Here is an 18,392-nt window from a genome sequence, read left to right as displayed (position 1 = left end):
CCCCCCCCCCCGCGCCCCGGCAGCAGTTCCCGCCCGGCTGCGCGCAGGCGCGGTGCGGGCGCGCTGACCTTCAGCGGGGCTGAGGTGGAGCCGCCGCCATGTTCGCCCGGGGAGCTGCCGTCGCGCTTTACCAGCCGCAATGGTAACGGGCGGGGGTGGGAAGCGCCCAGGGGGGTCTTGTAGGGACGCGGGGAGGGGGGGGAGGGAAATGCGTCCGGCTGGTGGGATGGCCCCGCTGTGGGGAAGGGGGGGTGACGCTGCCCTCGGTCTTGCGGCGGCCCCGGGGGGGTGGGGGGGTGGGGAAGGTGACTGGGCCAGCCCGTGAGGTGCTGTGGGCTGCGATGTGGCTGGAGGAGCGGTGAGGGGAAACCACCCCCCGGGGGCTGTGGGTGGGGGCCAGGGGAAAACGGGGGATCGGCAGGAGAAGAGGGGTGGGGGGGGTGAGGTGGATGGCTGAGGCAGGAGGGGTAAAAAGGGCAGCTTGGTTAGGTGACAGGCTGTGCAAGGAGACTGCTCTTGTTAGGTGTAGCCGCCTCTGCTTCGTTTTAACGTTTTAAAAAAACCCAAACAGTTACATTTTTTGAAAGTTGTGCCCTTCTGGTGCCCTGTTCTCTCGCCCTCCTTTGTACCAGGCCGTTATCTAAGGCAGTAGATAATGTATTAAATGGCATCTGGTGTCACAGGGGATAAGGAGAAGGAAGGTCTGGATGCAAGGCATGGTTTACAGTGGCCTGTCCCTACTACAGATGCTTTCTGAGAAATTGTGCTTCTTAAGTCTTCATCCCTCCGAAAGGGATCTGCCCTTGCCAGGTTTCGGTTTGCTGGAGAACTAGTGAACTATCCTCATTTCTCCTGCATTCATTTTCAGGGGCCAAGTCAGGAATATGGCAACCCTAAAAGACAGTAAGTACTGGTTTTGTTTGCTCTTGAGAGAGGGAGGTTGCTGCAGGAAAATCGTATATTTAAAATTTTAACAGCCTCTGTTGATTAAACTGTGATGCACCATAACATTGATATGTGGGCCTCCAGCACTTCTTGTATTAAACGAGTGTCCTTCAGGAAAGGCATTATTTAAAATGGTTTTAGCCCTAATTTAGCGATAATTTCAGCAAAATTTGAGTTCTACTCAAACATCTTAAAAGTCACTTTTATGTGCTAAAACAGATTTTTGAACTTGTCAGGTTGCACTTGGGAATTGCCCTTGTCTGTAGGACACCTGTTTTGCTTTGTCTTTGCACCAGTATTTTCATGAATCTCATTTGCCTACAATGTAAACAAAGAAGGAAGTTTATTCTGTCTCATTATAATATTGGGTCTTTTGTTGTTTTTTTTTCCCTTTTTGTCAGGAAAAAGATGGCGATATATACCTCAATAGATATACTTGTGAAACAAGTAGAAGCAGAAAGAAAGAGAATAGCAAATAGAACTCACGTGGGGCTAAATATTAAATAAATGTTATGTCTGGGGGAAAAAACATACTTGTTTTAAAGATGCATTTTGGTTAGCCAGATTGCTACTCTCACTGCTCTCTTACTGTAAATAGTGAGGGCTTGTATTTTATGAAGTTCATTTGTGCGTTGTTTATTATTTTTTCTTCTTCTTTGGGGAACTTGGCAAGATGTTTTTGGATGGCTGTTGGTAGCACTTCATTCCTTGTGGGTTTGGATGTCATCATGCCCACTACAGCCCATGACCTTCAACTCTTAACCTTGTAGTCACCAGGCGTTTGAAGTCCATCAAGAACATTCAGAAGATCACCAAGTCCATGAAGATGGTTTCTGCAGCAAAATATGCAAGAGCTGAGAGGGAGCTGAAGCCTGCCAGAGTCTATGGAACAGGAGCACTGGGTGAGAGAAGAGGCTTGGACTGTGTGATGTGGGAGGAGAAGAGGAAGGCTTTCATGGTGGTGATAAAATGCTTAGACTATTTTAACCTTTTGGTAGATAGTTCTTCAAAATAATTTGTATTTCTAGGCCACTGTCACCTTGAGTGTTCCTTGTAAGTACTTTATGCATAGCTATTCTAAGGAGTTCCAATGTGAAATTAATTGTGATTTCTGATAACTGTTTTAACTTTGTGTGGTTGGTTTTTGTTAGTCAGAAAAGCACCACAACTGAGTGTTTCTGGCCTGCTTCTACCCATTCATGGAGTTGTGTCAGATCTCTGTAATGTCTACAGCTACTGCCAGAGCTCCTTGCCAGCTCCTGGATTTCCTGTGCTCCTGAGGCACTGGACTTGCAGGGAACTTGAATGTGTAGTGATGCTGATTATGTGGTACCTGATGCAGAGACATGGCTGGGTTTGAACTGTTTCTTTGTCACCTCTGGTCTGATAACATGCAAACTTGAATGATTGTGAGTGAGATAATTTTCATTTGGCTGTGACTTGGAAATCCTTTAGAAATTGTTTTAGTTAGAATAAGTCAGATATATTTTGATATGACGTATTTGCTTCCTGGCACCCTTGAATAACTTATCCATTTTTTTTAGCTCTCTATGAGAAAGCAGAAATAAAGGCACCTGAGGACAAGAAGAAGCACCTCCTGATTGGTGTGTCCTCTGACCGAGGTCTGTGTGGTGCTATCCATACATCTATTGCTAAAACCTTGAAGAATGAGATCACCAACCTCACAAATGCAGGGAAAGAAGTTATGGTGGTTGGAGTAGGTGACAAGATCAGAGGCCTGCTTCAGAGGTAAAAAGGAGGAGGGTTTGCTTTGGTGGTTTTGGTTGTTTTCTGTGGTAGAAATGTCAAGACTGTTAGAAAGCTCTCTGGCATTTGCAGGCAATGCATGAATGGAACAAGTGCCTTTTAAAAAAATCTGCAGATATGGTAGAATGACATCTGATCATCTGGATGTTTGTGAAACTGCTGCACAGCATTATGTTTTTCGCATAATAGCCTGAAAAGCTACTAGCACTGCTACGCATGTGCATTTATCATGACACTTTCATAATAATTGAACTGAAAATGAAAGCAAGGTTTATCTCAGACCCTAATTCAATTAAATGCTTAGTTCTGAACACTAGAAAGTTACGGGGACTTGTTGCCTCTTGGTGCCACGTATTTGTACTTTAGAGCACCCACTGGTTCTAACACAGATTTGGTATCACTACAGGACACATGGCAATTACTTCCTGCTGACATTCAAAGAGGTGGGACGGAGACCTCCAAGCTTTGGAGATGCTTCAATCATTGCCTTGGAGTTGTTAAACTCTGGGTATGAATTTGATGAAGGCTCTGTCATCTACAATCGGTTCAGGTGAGGTTAAACTGAAACTGCTGTGGAAAAAATACTTGGTAGAAGGTTTTCAACAGCACATTGGCCTGTTGAAGTAATATGAAAACTGACTGTGACTTGTCATGTTTATTTTTTGAGGAAGGGAGTGCATTTTTTGGTGTGTGTGAAGAGCTATTTGGCTTGTTGGTTTTTTTAATAGCTATGGTTGGAATTCTCTTTTACTTCTATAATGGTTGCTGTTATATATACAGTCAGTATGTGATTATATCCACATCGTACCTGAGATTTCTTCATCAGGATTATTGCAGAACTTTGGAATTAGGAATTAGAAGGCCAGAACTTGTCTGTTTTAGTTTGATTTCAAACACTCAGTTTAGGGTGAGTTGAACTGAGGATCCTGTTACGCTGTATTTGTACAGGTCTGTCATCTCCTACAAGACTGATGAAAAACCCATCTACTCCCTTGAAACAGTTGCTGGTTCTGGTAAGTAGTGAACTACAAACCACCAGAGATGTGAAGTTGAAGTGATAAATCATTTTAAAAGTACTTTGAACTAGATGTTAGAAAGAATTTATTTATTGAAAGAGTACTTGGACACTGGAACGGGCTGCCCAGGGAGGTGGTGGAGTCACCACCCCTGGAAGTGTTTAAAAGAAATACAGATGTGGTGTTTAGGGACATGATCTAGGGCACTGAACAGGTAGATTAGGTTGTGGTTGGTGGATTTAGGTTATGGTTGGACTTGATGATCTCTTCAAGGTCATTTCCAATCAGGATGATTCTGTGATCAAAATATCTTATTAGGATGCATGGATGGGAAGTTCAAGGGATTATTTTATCTTGGCAGCCCAAGGCTGACCTATCAAGGTGCTGTGGGACAAGGACATTAGTAAGAATGGTTGTACTAATTTTGTTTTGACATCTCTCTTAAGCAAGAACCAAGCTGTCGGTTCCAGTGTTTTCATCACTGAACACTCTGGGCATTGAGTGACTTTGCACTACGTAGTAAAATCATCCCAGAATATTTCTGCAACATTGTATGGGAAGATTAAACATAGTCTACCAGTAAAGTATTTGGCCTTGGTCAGAATCTGTCTTTCCCAGTATAAAATTGAATTAAAATGCTTAAAAGCACTTAATCTCTGCTACTTAAAATATGGAAGTAGCTGTAGTATGTAGAGCTCCTCTGAAGCTGAGAAGCAGGCTGGCCTAGTAATCTTCTGCAGTGCATTGTATTGTTTGGCTAGAATTCATATACCTTGGATTTCTCTGAAGTCCACTCTTTGATATTTTACAGAAAGCCTAAGCATCTATGATGATATTGATGCTGATGTGCTGAGAAACTACCAGGAATTTACACTAGCAAATATTCTGTACTACTCCCTGAAAGAATCCACCACCAGTGAGCAGAGTGCTAGGATGACCGCTATGGACAACGCTAGCAAAAATGCTTGTAAGTCTTCTCTGGGGCCTTCCCAGGACTTGAGTACTTCCACAAGAAAGTACTGCCCTCCCTTTCTGTAATTCTTTGCCTCCTAAATGGTAAGAAAACACATGGTTTCTCTCTTCATTCCGATTTGAGGCCACTGTTTTGAGGAAGTTCAATCAAGATTCTTTTCTCAACATGTGAACTATATTTAGTCCCTGAAGAAAAGCTGGGAAGGGACTTTTTACAAGGGCTTGTAGCAAGAGGACAAAGAGTAATGGATTAAAACTGGAGATTTAGGTTAGACATTAGGAGGAAATTCTTTAGTGTGAGGGTGGTGAGACACTGACACAGGTTGCCCAGGGAAGCTGCAGAAACCCCATCCCTGGAAGTGTTCAAGGGCAGGTTGGATGGGGCTTGGAGCAGCCTGTCCTGGTGGGAGGTTTCCCTGCCCACGCAGGGGAGTTGGAACTAAATGATCTTTAAGGTCCCTTCCAACCCAAACCATTCTATGATTCTATGGAAGAGAGATTTCTGTCAGGTATATGGGAAACAACAATAAGTAACTGGAAGTTAAATGACAGTTTCTTTATTAAGAATATGAATTACTAAACTAATTTTGTAATGGCCAAAATACACTCTTCTGGCCAGCCTAAAGATTTCCAAAATTTTTATAAACCTGCACCTACTTCAAAGCCCAACGTAATTAGTACTGCACCAGTTTAAAGGTGGGGAAACTGAAACAATGATTAATTACTTTACCACCTGTCATGAGGCAAGTTGGGAATGTAAAAGTATTCTTGGAAGGTGTCCAGACACAGTGCAGTGCAGAGAGTATGCAGTTGATGTTAGTGGGAGACAGCTGATAGCATCTGATGTGGAATGGTGCTAAGAGTTCGTCATAGGAAGTGTTGCACTGAGGGTACTGGTGACTGAAGCTGATGTGATGTGCAGTTCTGCTATCTGGAACTGTAGGTGTGGCTCTCTGTTGACTGCCCTGTCTTGAAAGAAAGAGGTGATGCCTTCTCCATTTTAAAAATAATTGAAGAAATAAAAATTCTAAAAAACTTGGTCCTCTAGATCCCCCATGGATGGGGATCTACTTGATCCCCTACATTGAGATAGTCCAGTGGAGGCTACAAGGATGATTAAAGGACTGGAACACCTGCCTTGCAAGGAAAGGCTAAGAGACCTGGGGCTGTTTAGTCTAGAGAGGAGAAGACTGGGGGGGGATTTAATTGATGTCTATAAATACATGAGGGCATCAAGAAGGCAGGGACAAGCTCTTTTCACTTGTGTCCTGTGATAGGACAAGGGGCAATAGATTCAAACTCGAGCACAGGAAGTTCCACCTAAAACATGAGGAAGAACTTCTTTACTGTGAGGCTGACAGAGCCCTGGGACAGGCTGCCGAGAGAGATTGTGGAGTCTCCTTCTCTGGAGACTTTTGAGACCTGTCTGGATGCCTTTATGAGTGATCTGCCCTAGTTTTTTTGGTCCTGCTCTGGCAGGGGGTTGGACTCGATCTTTGGAGGTGCATGCTTTCATTGTGTCACAATAAGTGATCTTTTACATGATCTTTTATTTAGTCCTCTGCCAGTTGTTCTTCAGATATTTAACTCTGATGCCTCAAGCCAAATTATGAAGTATTTAGATTGTCTACTAGTAGTGTTATCTGTAGTGGGAAAAACAGAAAAGTGCAATGATCCTGTTGGTTGTTTGCCAGACTATTTGGTATTCTGTTCATACATTTCCTTTTCTGTATTGGAATAGTTATTGTCTCCTTAAATTCCAACCTAATTTTTTTCTAGCTGAGATGATTGACAAATTGACCTTGACATTCAACCGTACCCGTCAAGCCGTCATCACCAAGGAGCTCATTGAGATCATCTCTGGTGCTGCTGCTCTGTGAGTACCTGAAGAAACATGAAATGTTTCCAAAGTCAGGGCATGTTGTACATCCTGTGTCAGGTTAGGGCTCCTAGGTCCTGAAACCAAAGGGAAGACAATCCATGGCATGACTCCCAAGTTTTTCAGCTTGTGCAGTTCTACTAACAAGTATGAAGGTTGCAATCTTTTTTGGCCAGATGAAAGCTGGTAAAACAGATCTTTAGCCTCAACACACATCCTTGAATGAACAGATGGTGGTTTTCCTCCTTTTTGGCATTCAGTGGGTTTTCCCCCTCCTCCCTTCTACCTGGGCTTCTCTTCTGTTCAAACAGCCCAGTGGTGTTGGGTGGTGGGGAGCAACTCAGGTGACCAAAACTCTTGGATAAATCAGCCTGTGGTGCAGTTCAGAAGCTGAGAGTTTGGGGTGGAGTTGGAAGCAGAAGGGAATTTCCTGAGTCTGTTGCTGCTGAACGTGTATTTTACTTTTAAGTTCAGTATTTTGCTTATTTCCCTGAGAAAGTTTTGGGAAGGTGTGTTCTGCAGGTTACAAACGTGGGCTTAGACCACAATTTGTAACTGCTTGTAGCTCGTGTATGACATTTAACAGCTACAAATCTGTGCTGTGCTCAGATGCAAATATCCTGTGTTAATACCCTGTGTGTTTACAAAATGCCTGGAATACATCCCATGTTGCATTATGTGCTGTATTGTGCTCCTCACAATACATTTGTGGTCATAAATACATGCATAGTTTTGCCTGAATTTGCATGAGTTGCTTCCTAACCTGCTTGTTCTGTTTTTTCTCATAATACCATAACCAGGAATTAATCGGGGGAAAAAGCGGTTCAGCCAAATCCAAGAGGTAAAGTTATGAAATAGAAACTGGGTTATGTTTGAAAATGAATTAACACAGAAAATCATGAAGTCAAATGAAGAAGTCAAAATTCAGTAGTGTTGGTCAGATAAGCTTCTCTTGCCAAAGAGCTGCCCGTTGCTACTGTGAATGTGCTAAAGCGTCAATAATTTTAGGCAAAAATAGGCCGTGAGAGCATATGTCCACATTTGACATAATTCTCTGGGTGTGGTTTATTTTCTGGGTTATTGGATTAATTTGCAAGTTTAAGTTTTTCGTAGTGCCCTGGCCTTATGCAAGGGTTTAAAAATATCTGTGTGTGAGGTGTTGTACCTGAAGAGGTTTCTGTAAGCAAAGCAAGCATATTCAGAACTTAAAACTTCAAGAAAAAAGTAGACTTAATAGAGAGTTATGTGGGGAAGGGTAACGAAGGTTAGTGAGTTGAAGTGTTCAAACTGGAGGAGACAAAAGTTTTAAATTAAAAAAAAGTAATAATTAAACAGGTTTTAATTTGCTTCAATTTTCCTTACAGGTAAAGAAGAGCTCTTCTGAGTACATGGTTTAACCTGCCAGTGTCTGTGTTAAAAAGGCTGCTCTGCTATTTTGTGAAGAAGTGGCAAAGCCCCAGAAATCTGTAAATTCTTAAAATAAACCACCTACGTGAAACAAATGCTCTTGATTGTCCATGGACCAAAATCTTGGTGTATAAGTATCTGGGTTTGACTTGGTTACTCTTTGAAACAATTTTTAAACGCTGTGCTGTAGGTTTGGATTGTATCATGTCAGCTTCTTTGAAGAGTGGAAGAGTTTGCCTGCTTGCCCTGGGCTTTGTTACATATGTTGCACTGTGTGTTGAAGGAGGAGACTGGAATAACCCCTGCACTGTGCAGAGGAGCACTGATCTTTAGCTCATTTGAATGCCATATTACCACTGTTTCTAGATGTTTGTGTTCTAACTGATCTGTTTCCAGGAGTAGTTTCAGAGAAGGACCACAAAGATGGTGAGAGGGCTGGAGCACCTCTGCTATGAGATGGGCTGACAAGAGTTCAGCCTGAAGAAGAAAAGGCTCCGGGGAGACCTTAGAGCCCCTTCCAGTGAAGGGCCTACAAGAAGGCTGGAGAGGATCTTCTTAAAAGGGCACAGAGTGATGGGACAAGGGGTAATAGTTTTAAACTGGAAATATGAGAAATTACATCCCTTTTAAGGAATAATTTAAGGCTACTGCTGGCTTTCTAATGCAGTTTCCACCATGCTCCTGACCTGGTGGCCTGTGTACCGAGGTCCCTAGGGCCAAAGAACCATGAATCCCAAGTTCATAGGATCATAGGATGGTTTGAGTTGCAAGGGACTGTTAAAGGTTATCTAGTCCAACCCCTCTGAAGTGAGCAGGGACATCTTCAACTGGATTAGGTTGCTCAGAGCCCTGACTAACCTGACCTTGAATGTTTCCAGGGATAGGGCATCCCATCACATTTTCGGGCAACTTGTGCCAGTGTCTCACCACCCTTACTGTAATTTTTTTTTTCCTTGTATCTAGTCTAAATCTCCCCTCTTTTAGTTTAAAACCATCACCCCTTGTCCTATCACTAAAGGCCCTGCAAAAATGTCTGTCTTCATCTTTCTTAGAAGCTCCCATTAAGTACTGAAAGCTGCAATAAGGTTTACATGGAGCCTTCTCTTCTCCAAGATGAACAGCCCCAACTCTCAGCCTTTCTTCACAGAAGGAGCATCCCATCCCTCTGATCATTTCTGTGGCCCTTCCCTGGACCTGCTCCAACAGCTCCATGTCTTTCCTGTGCTGAGGACCCCAGAGCTATATGTTGTACTCCAGGTGGGGTCTTATGAGAGCAGATTAGAGAAGAATCACTTTCCTGGCCCTGTTGGCCATGCTCTTGTGATGCAGCCTAGGACATGGTTGGTTTTGTGGGCTGCAAGAGCACATTTCTGTTTCATGTCCAGCTTTTCATGCACTGGCACCCCCAGGTCCTCCTCAGGGCTGCTCTGAGTCCTGTCATACTCCAGCCTGTATTCAAACTGGGATTGCCCTGATCCAGGTGCAGAACCTTGCACTTGGCCTCGTTGATCTTCATGAGGTTGATATGGTCCCATTTCTCAAGCTTGTCCAGGTCTCTCTGGAGGGCAATCCTGTGCCTCAGGCATGTCAACTGCATCACTCAGCTTGGTGTCATCTGCAAACTTGCTCAGGGCATGTTTGATCCTCACTATGTCATTGATGAAGATATTGAACAGCACTGGTCCCAGTATGGACACCTGAGGGACACCACTTGTCACTGATCTCTATTTGGGCATCCAGTCATTGACCACTACCCTCTGGGTATGACCATCCAGCCTATTCCTCATTCACCCAACAGTCCACGCATCAAATCCCTATCTCTCCAATGTAGAGAAAAGGATGATGTAGGCCAGAGTGTCAAAACTGCCTGTTAATTCCCTTAAGGAATACTCAAGAAGTTTCCAAAATGGGGGCTGTGCATTTGCAGCTTTCTAGAGCACTGGAAAAAAACATGTTTCTAAGACAGCAAATGTGGCACCAGTTCTAAAGTGCCCAAAGGATCTCAAGAGACTGAAGGGAATGAACAAAGAACATCCACCTGCCCTGACAAATGATGCCTGGACCTTGTCAGGGGTCCAGCTCCCACCTCCTCAGGCCACAGACCTGAGATGTGACCAATGCAAGAGACCAGGCTGTTTATTGACTAATCAACACACTACTAATGGTCTAATAAATCAAAGAGCAAATTTGTGAACTAATTAACTTCTAATAATAGACCACTATTATTTACTATTCTGTTCTTCATGCTCTGATTAGTCACACACAATTACTGAGTTGCAATTTAGCACTTCAGTTATTAGTGTGAACACAACCACCATTGACTACAGCTCTGTCACTCCTCATTCTGCCTCCCACACCACTCAGTAACCATTAGTTCTGCTTCTGGATCCTCCTTTTTGCCACCTTAGTTTCATCCTTGCCCAAATAAACAACTCTCCCATAAACACTTTTTCCTCATTGTTCCCAGTTTTGTCCCATCTGTTCCCAAAGCTGGTGTTTCTGCATAGACAATCTTGGTGTTGAAAATATTTATATACCTGACTACAGACAGGTGACCTTGCAAGGTTCTGCTTCCCCAAGTCACCCCCCAAACTTCAATTTGGTGCATACTAGCTCTTAAAAATGATATTTTTTGTGGTTCCACCATGTGCAGTTGCAGAAGGGATGCACAAAATTTTGGGGGTTTTTGTGTGGGTTTTTTGTTTTGGTTTGGTTTTTTTTGTTTTTTTTTCCTCTGGAGGAATCACTGAAATTAGAAAGAACAGAAATGTTAACAAATCAGCCTTTTGTTTTTTTCTGCAAGTCTTCTGGTATTGAAGTCAATTTTGATTTAAAGTGTCTCAAGTCAGGCTCCTTCCTGTGTCCTCAAGTCTCTTCACTGTCAAAGGATTTTCTCTGTTACACTAAAATGTCCTCTCCTGTTTCTTAGATTCCCATTCCTCACAGCAGAGGCCTGATCCTGCAGCTTCCACACGAGTGTAGGCTGATCCACAACAAACCTGATGCAGTGTTGGCCATCCACGTGACATACAACAACACGTGTAGTGAGGCTGTACTGCTGCATAGTGATGTGGTGGGACCTGACAGCCCAAAACTGCAATCTCCAAACCAAAGAGTACCCAACTGGCAGGATTAGCATGAAGAGTAATTAAAAGGCTTCACCCAAGAGATCTGGTGGCAAGGTCTTGACAGCAAACGTGTGAGCTGCCTGAGCCTGCACTAGGTCCCACAGTGGAAGAGAAACCCAATGGTGGCAAGGGCTGACATCTGCCTCCTGCACACAACTGAAGAGAGAAAATAAACAGGACCTCGGATAAACTGTTTTGACCAAGAATTTTCAGTTTTCTGGTAGCACATAGCATTGCTGCAGCAGCTCACGGGTACAGCACCTGCTTGGCTGCTTTGGGCATGGGGAGGAGATGAGTCAGAGGTGGTCCCTTGCCCCTGGGGAAGCACAGGCCAGGTCCCACCAGGTTCCAGCACTCCTAAAGGCCTCCTGACACCAACTTCTAGAATCACAGAATGGTAGGGGTTGGAAGGGACCTCCGGAGATAATATTAAGTCCAACCTCCCTGCCAAAGCAGGAACACCCAGGGCAGGTCACACAGAAACACGTCCAGATGGGTCTTGAATGTCTCCAGAGAAGGAGACTCCACAACCTCTCTGGGCAGCCTGTCCCAGCGCTCTGTCACCCTTAAAGAAGTTGCTCCTCATGCTGAGGTGGAACTTCCCGTGTCCCAGTTTGTGCCCGTCGCCCCTTGTTCCTGTCACAGGCCACCACTGGAAAGAGACTGGCTCCTTCTTCTTGACACCCACCCTTCAGGTATTCGCAAACATCAATAAGATCTCTTCTCCAGTCTTCTCCAGACTAAACAGCCCCGAGTGTCTCAGCCTTTCCTCATAAGGACTTCCAGGCCCTTCATCATCCCCGTAGCTTCCCTTGAGCCTCCCTCAAGCAAACCCCAGAGCCCAGAACTGGACACAACACTCCAGGTGGGGGTCTCACTAGGGCAGAGCGGAGGGGGAGGAGCCTATTTCCTCACCTCTGTGCGGAAAACCCCGATTCCGAGGTTTTTTGGCGGGTCCAGCTCCCCTCCCCTGTTTCCCCGCCCGCCCTGCCGACGGCCGAGCGCTCGATGGGAGGCGAGGGGAAGCGCTGCCCCGGCGCTCGATGCGCTCGGCGCTGGAGCGGGGCGGCCTGGCGCCAAGATGGCGGCGGCGGCGGCGGGTTGTGCGTGAGGCTCCCTCGGCCCTCCCGGCCCAGGGGCGGGCGGCGGGTCCGGGCGGCACCGCGCCGAGCCGAGCCGAGCCGAGCCCAGCCGAGCCCCAGCCCAGCCCAGCCGGCATGTGCGAGACCTACTCGCGGTGGCTGCTGCGGGTGTCGGTGGCGCAGATTTGCCAGGCGTTGGGTTGGGACTCGGTGCAGGTCTCGGCCTGCGACCTCCTCACCGACGTGCTGCAGCGGTACCTGCAGGGGCTGGGCCGGGGCTGCCACCGCTACTGCGAGCTCTGTGAGTGCGGGCCGGGCCGGGGGCTTGGGGGCCGGGTGGGCAGTGCTGTGGGGAGAGGGGCTGCGGCAAGGGAAGAAGTCGTTGCCGTTTGGACGCGGTCCTGAGGAGCCGGCTGCGGGTGGCCGTGCTGGAGCAGGGGTCTGGAGCAAGTGATCTCCATAAAGGCGCTGCCAACCTGGGCCATTCTGTGAGGGGAAGCTGTGGAGCAGCGCTGTGGGTTGGGGGGGGGGGGGTCTGTGGGGAGGAGCCCTGTGGGGTAACAGCGTGGGGTCATGGGGAGGGCAGCTGTGATAGTGGGAGGCTGCAGGGCGGTGCTGGGGTTTGCTTTGGAGACGTGGATGCTCTACGGAGATGTGGGCGGTGTGTCAGCGCAGGGGTCGTGGGGAAGGTGGGCTCTGGGCAGCCCTGGGGGCTGTGGAGCAGCGGGTGCGTGGGTGGGGTGGGGGAGACCAGTCTGTGGGGCGCTGTTGTGGTGGCATGTGGAGGTGGCTTGTGGGGCAGTGCTGGGGAGAGGGCAGAGGAGAGTGGTCTGTGGTAGGAAAGTGAGGGGTGCGGGGGAGATCAGGCTGTGGGGCAGTGGTGGGGGCTGTGGGGAGGTGGGTTGTGAGATGCTCCAGCTGGGGGAAGATGAAGGGGACCTGGGCTGTGGAGCAGTGCAAGTTGCCTGGGAGGATGAGGAGAGAAGCTGTGGGGCAGTGCTGATGCACAGGGGCCCTGCTACAAGGGAAGAGGTGGGCTGTGGGTCTGGGGCTGTGCACTTGGTAGAAATGGAGCTGGTCTGGGGTGTGGGGAGACAGAGCTGCTGGCCCGTTTTCTCTGACTGCCAGGTAAGCAGTGAGTGTGTATGTGGGAGATGACACTGTTGGCCCTGCTGCTGGGGCTATGGCCTTCAGGATCTCAGGGGGCATACTGGGAGGGGAGAAGAGGCAGCCAGCCCTCGTGTTGGGCAGGGTGTATGTATGGAAAGATGTGATGTTGCTGCTGTGCTGTCCTGGCTCACCTCTGAGTCAGGGTCTGTGCTCTGGTGGACAGGCTGAGGAAGCCCACTGCAGGTGAGGATGCATCTGTAGGGTCCGTGGTGTGGGCAGAAGGGGAAGTGCTGAAGCTGTAAGGTGGAAGGTTTGGGCTGGGCTTATGGAGCAGGGAGTCAGGAGGTGTTAACTCCTGCTGCAGCAGGTGTGTAAGGAGCAGAGAGATGGGGCTGCAGTGCCTGAGGTCCGAGACCTGTGCCTGGGGGAAGTGGAGTCACCTGCATGGGGGGATAAGGATGTGGCTGGAAACGTTATTGCTGAGGCTGGAGTGCTCTGGGTTGGGTATATACATCTAAGGGGGCAGCGGTTTGTGGGGCTGGAGGTGCATGTGTGCAAGGGGAGGTGTGGGGCTTTAGTGTTGGCAGGGATGCACATGCACTGTGCTCTGTGGGGTCAGGGATGTGCGTGTATAGGGATGACATGGGGCTGGGGTGCCTGGTGTCAGGGGTGCACACCTATGGCAGTGGGCAGGGGGCTGTGGGCAGGGATTGACATGTACCAGGGCAGCATGGGGCCATGCACATGAGGCTGGGGGTGTCTGTGTACAGGGGAAGCAATGGGACTGGGCTGGGAACATGTGTATGAAGGATCTGGTGCTGCAGTGTGCAAAGGCAGGGATACACTAGGGTGTTTTTTGGGGAGGTGGAGCTGTAGCACCCAGGACGTGCGAGGATGGTGGGACTGCGTGTGGGAGGTGTGGAGTGTGGGTATGGAGAACACGAGGGATGGGGCTGGGGATAATTTTAGTGCACGTGGCATGAGGTGCAAGTGTCCTTATGTGGATGCCATGGAAGAGATCTGGCTGGATATCTTGGAGATTGGATTTAACCAATGCTGCCATTGAGGTGGCACGTGCAGAAAGAGCTGGGAGTGATGGAGAGGAGGCCCTGAGTTCCCTGCCTGCTGGATTTGGGGTGAGACTGTGCTGGGTTGGATTGTGGAAGGGGCATGTTCACACCAAGTGAGAGAAGAGAAAGAAGAGAGGTCTGAGAGTCAAAGTGAGGAATGCTGGCTGGGTCACGTAAGAGTATGGAGTGTGTGTATATAGGATGGGGAAGGCGCAACAGGTATCATTGCTGGGTCTGGCAGTGCAACAGAGGATACTGTGTGTCCCTGCAGAGCTTGCAGTGGAGGTGCTGAGTAGAGCAGATGATCTGTGGGTACCTGCAGAATATGGAGTGTGGGAGAGCAAGATGTCCAGTTGCTTGCTGGGTCAGTAATGCTGAGTGGGGGGGATGAGAGGGTGGTAGGGGTCTGCAGGGTGTGGGAATGTCAAGAAGGAGGTGCTGATTCCCTGTTGGGTCAGGGAGGGCATGGGGAGGTGGCAGGGTGGCTGCTGGGTCTGAGCACAGGGAGCATTGTGGGGCTTGTGGAGCAAAGCTCAGGCTGTTGGTGTGGTTGGAGGGTCTTGAGTCTGTGTGTGTGGGTCTGTGCTGCCCTGTGTGTGAGACAGGGAGGGTGTAACATGGCGGGGAGGACAGCAGTGATGCGTGTCCAGAGATGGGGCTGCCCATGCTGCTGCTGCATCTGCAAGTACTGGGGGGAGATGAAGGCAGCTGTGGATTTTGTGGAGAAGCTGGGGAGAGCAAGGGTGTCCTGTAGGGATGGGTGTAGGCTGCATGTGCAAGGAGAAACAGGGCTGGTTTTTCCTTCTGTGCCAAGAGGGACATGTTCCCCCTTCCTTTGGCATGCTGGGGAGCTGCGGGGTTGTGGACTGTCACTGCTTCACATGACTGTGTGCTTGTGGAGGGGGAAGTCCTGGGGAGCCCTGGGACAGAAGTCAGAGCTGCTGCAGTTGGGTCTGGCAGTGGGGAAAGCATTCAGAGAAAGCAGGGGTTGGAGTTGGGGTGGATAGTGTGATTACTTGCCTGAAGTGCTGGGTGAGGAGAAGGTCACTCACTGGTGGTGGATTTGGGGCTACCATAGCCACCACCGGTTCAGAAAATGTGCTGGGGACTGTGAGGGGTATGGGAGAGGTAACAGGGATGGCAGCCCTGAAATGTGTAAATGGAAAAGTTTGCCAGCATTTCTGCTCGAGCTGTGGGAGCTGTGCTAATGAGGATGTCACAGCCATGGATAAGAGGGGGATGCAGCCTCAAGATCAGAAGAATTGTGAAGGCTGGAGATGTTGCCCCCTTCTGCATATGTGAATTTAGGGAGTGTTTGAAGCAAAAAACCCTAGGTCAGGAGGTGCAGCATGATTGGCTTGGTCAGGTGAGGAGTAGCCATGGCCTGAAGATGCTGCAGCTTCTCATCATTTCCCTTCTTTGAAGCAGAAGTTCTCCCTGAGATGAGCATGCAGGGTGACAGGAGAGGGAGATGGAACTGTTGACCTTGCTGCTGGGACTGTAGTGTTCTGAGTGTGAGAGGGGAGAGGGGGCCAGTGGAATGTGTGCATGGAACATTGTGATGCTGCTGCTGTGTTGTCCTGCCTCACTGCTGCAGTGATCTTGGCAAAGCAAAGTGATGATCTGAGGGTACCCGGTCCTGCTTCTGTTTTGTGACTTCAGGAATAATTGAGATAGAGGCTGATGCTGCCAGTATAAATAAGCTTAGGAGGAATTTAGTGATGTTGCTGTGAACTCTTTGAGTTCTAGGCTGAATCGGTTTCCTTCTACAAGCTTTCTGCAAGTTTGAGAGCTGATTGGATGTGAAGCTGTGTATGGTTGGTCTGGAAATGGGACTGTGCAGTATTAAACCAGAAGCACTGGTGCAGCTTCTGCACCTGTGAAGTCTGTATCTCAAGCCACACGGAAGTGGTCTGTAAAGAGATTAAAGGGGACAACTTAGAGAGTTTGGGAGAACTGGGTGAAAAAGGAGCTAACCTAGACTACAAGTATCAGTTGAGTTTGTTTTGTTTTTAGTCTTTTGTGGAGGAAAGGGGGAATAGGCTGTTTTCATGCCAGTGATACAGTATTTTTTGTATTACCTCTCCTAAAATGATTCCTGTATTTCTTTCTTTAAAAGATTTATAAAATGACATCTTAATGCTCAGCTGACATCTCCCTGCTTTCCCAGAATTGTTTCCTTTTGCTCCTAAAATAAGACACTGTACAAACCCAGCTCTGGATGAATGAGTTGGATTTTGCCATGGTTTTGCATAAGTAGAATTAATTAAATTCCAATTGTAGCATCTTTATTGTCAGTGTGTTATCTTGGAGTCAAACCAGTGGGGTTTGAGTTAGCAGGGTTGTCAGCTGGAGGGACATAATCTTTGTATTCCAAACCAAATGGATTTACTCTGACGTAACTGAGACAGTGTGGTATTGCTCTGAAAATCATGTCATTGCTGTTCGCATATTTTCTCAGTTGCAAAAGAAAATGATGGCTTTGCCAGCTGTGTTAGATCTTTGTTCCAGCTGTTACATCCCATTAGGAGAGCTATATTCAAGATTTTCATTACTTTTCTGCTGTTGTTTCTTTGCATTTGCAGTAGCTGTAGTTGATGGGAGCTTCTGTGGCTGCAAAGAGAAGGCAAAAAGGATTTGCAAAGGAAGCTTGAGATGTGTTTGATGCCATGAAATGCTTCTGGGTATCGTGTTGGGGGTGGGGAGGAGAATGAACTTACAGGGGAGAAAATAAGGGTTTTCCTGTTAAAGTACACCATGTTATGCTGTTCAAATTTATGGAAAGCTTGTAAGAGGAAACCTATTCAATATACTTTGTGCTTCACATGTTTCTGTCCTGAAATTTAAACAAAATATCTGAAGACATGATGTTGGAGTATGTAATTAAGGCATTAAACTACAAAACAAACTGACATTGTGTTGTTTCTGAGAACAGAGTTCTACATTATTTTGGTTGTCGTTGTTTGAGGTGAAAAGAGAAAAGTTCTGTTATATGCCACTTTGTTGTGCACTGACATTTTGTGTGGTTTGATAGAGGTGGCAGCACAGCTGATGTGCTTTGGGTTACCTGCTTTGGATTTTCTTATGTATGTTGTTTATTTTTGATACTGGGGAACTGTTCAGTGAAGACTAACAGTATCTGCTTCGTTTGCTATGAATTTAGCTGATGCAGCTTAGCAGTAGGATGGCTGGATATAGACATGCAGGATACATCATGTTTTACCTCTTAACTTGGCACAGCTATAAGGGACTTAAGTTTCCAGGATGTTTCTGTGGGTGGTATTATTGATTGGAAGGACAAGTGAGGGAGTTGTGGCTTATGTCCCCAAAAGTCTTGATTTATTTTTTTTTTCTATTTCATTGCTTTAAAAAACAATCAGGTAGAAGCTACTTAACTTTAATCACTGAGGGCAACCAGACATAGTTCAGAAGTGTGAAGTGGCAAGCAGGACCAGGGAGCTGATTCTGTGACTACATTTTTTAAGATTGTTATATAAACAAGAATCATGGAATGTCTCAACTTGGAAGGGACCCATAAGAATAACTGAGTCCAACCCCTTACTCCTCACAGGAATACATAAAACTATTTTAATATATACCACTATTAAATAATACTATAAAATATGATAAAGATGGTAATAATGCAACTGCGTTTATATTAAAAAGGCAGTTTCTGATATGCTGAGCACCACATTGTAACTGGAAGGCAAAATGACAGATCATGTAGGATGTTTTGCGAAGACGGAGCTGGCTTCTAACCTGCTCCAGTGTCACTGTACAAACTTTTGGTAAAGAAGAACTTAACTTCATTATAGCTAATCTCTGCTTTGAGGAATGCAAGCAATAGACCAGTGTTTTCATTGGGAACTACCGCAGTGGAGAGAATTGACCTGACATCAACCAACATTTTATTTCTTTCTAATTAAATGTCAATTTACATTATGGTTTTGTTTCTGTCTGTTTTTTTGTGGGTTTTGTTTTGTTTTTAGTTACTCCACTCTTACCAGTATATACTA

At 46.8% G+C, this 18,392-nt stretch overlaps 2 protein-coding genes across 3 annotated transcripts in view; both read left to right on the top strand.

Annotated features, from left to right (window-relative positions):
• Positions 1-29: 29 nt before the first annotated feature.
• ATP5F1C (ATP synthase F1 subunit gamma) lies at positions 30-8,081 on the top strand. Of its 2 annotated transcripts, XM_051637582.1 has the most exons (10): positions 30-142; positions 869-903; positions 1,716-1,847; positions 2,490-2,694; positions 3,119-3,262; positions 3,661-3,725; positions 4,540-4,695; positions 6,480-6,576; positions 7,380-7,420; positions 7,944-8,081. In XM_051637582.1, the coding sequence occupies exons 1-9, from the start codon at positions 99-101 to the stop codon at positions 7,384-7,386; spliced, it is 885 nt and encodes a 294-aa protein (XP_051493542.1). In that variant the 5' UTR covers positions 30-98; the 3' UTR covers positions 7,387-7,420; positions 7,944-8,081. The 2 variants fall into 2 exon arrangements, with proteins under 2 accessions (XP_051493542.1, XP_051493550.1); XM_051637590.1 differs by lacking the exon at positions 7,380-7,420 and having other exon boundaries at positions 31-142.
• A 4,115-nt stretch (positions 8,082-12,196) lies between these two features.
• Positions 12,197-18,392, top strand: part of TAF3 (TATA-box binding protein associated factor 3) — a 121,094-nt gene continuing 114,898 nt past the window's right edge. Inside the window, exon 1 of the mRNA XM_051637547.1 lies at positions 12,197-12,497. Within this exon, the coding sequence (XP_051493507.1) occupies positions 12,332-12,497 (166 nt within the window). The 5' untranslated portion in view covers positions 12,197-12,331. The remainder of the gene's footprint in view (positions 12,498-18,392) is intronic.

The sequence above is a fragment of the Apus apus genome, chromosome 1 (genome assembly GCF_020740795.1).
Source record: "Apus apus isolate bApuApu2 chromosome 1, bApuApu2.pri.cur, whole genome shotgun sequence".
NCBI classification, from domain to species: Eukaryota; Metazoa; Chordata; class Aves; order Apodiformes; family Apodidae; genus Apus; species Apus apus.
Note: the sequence above shows the minus strand (reverse complement) of the source record. Positions and strands in the feature narration are given on the sequence as shown.

What these genes read in the sequence shown, in the direction of transcription:
- ATP5F1C (XM_051637582.1), top strand. Translation starts at nt 99, where the DNA reads ATGTTCGCCCGGGGAGCTGCCGTCGCGCTTTACCAGCCGCAATG. An exon ending in TATGGCAACCCTAAAAGACA is followed by an intron (nt 904 to 1,715) that starts GTAAGTACTGGT and finishes TTAACCTTGTAG; the next exon opens with TCACCAGGCGTTTGAAGTCC. An exon ending in ATCAGAGGCCTGCTTCAGAG is followed by an intron (nt 2,695 to 3,118) that starts GTAAAAAGGAGG and finishes GTATCACTACAG; the next exon opens with GACACATGGCAATTACTTCC.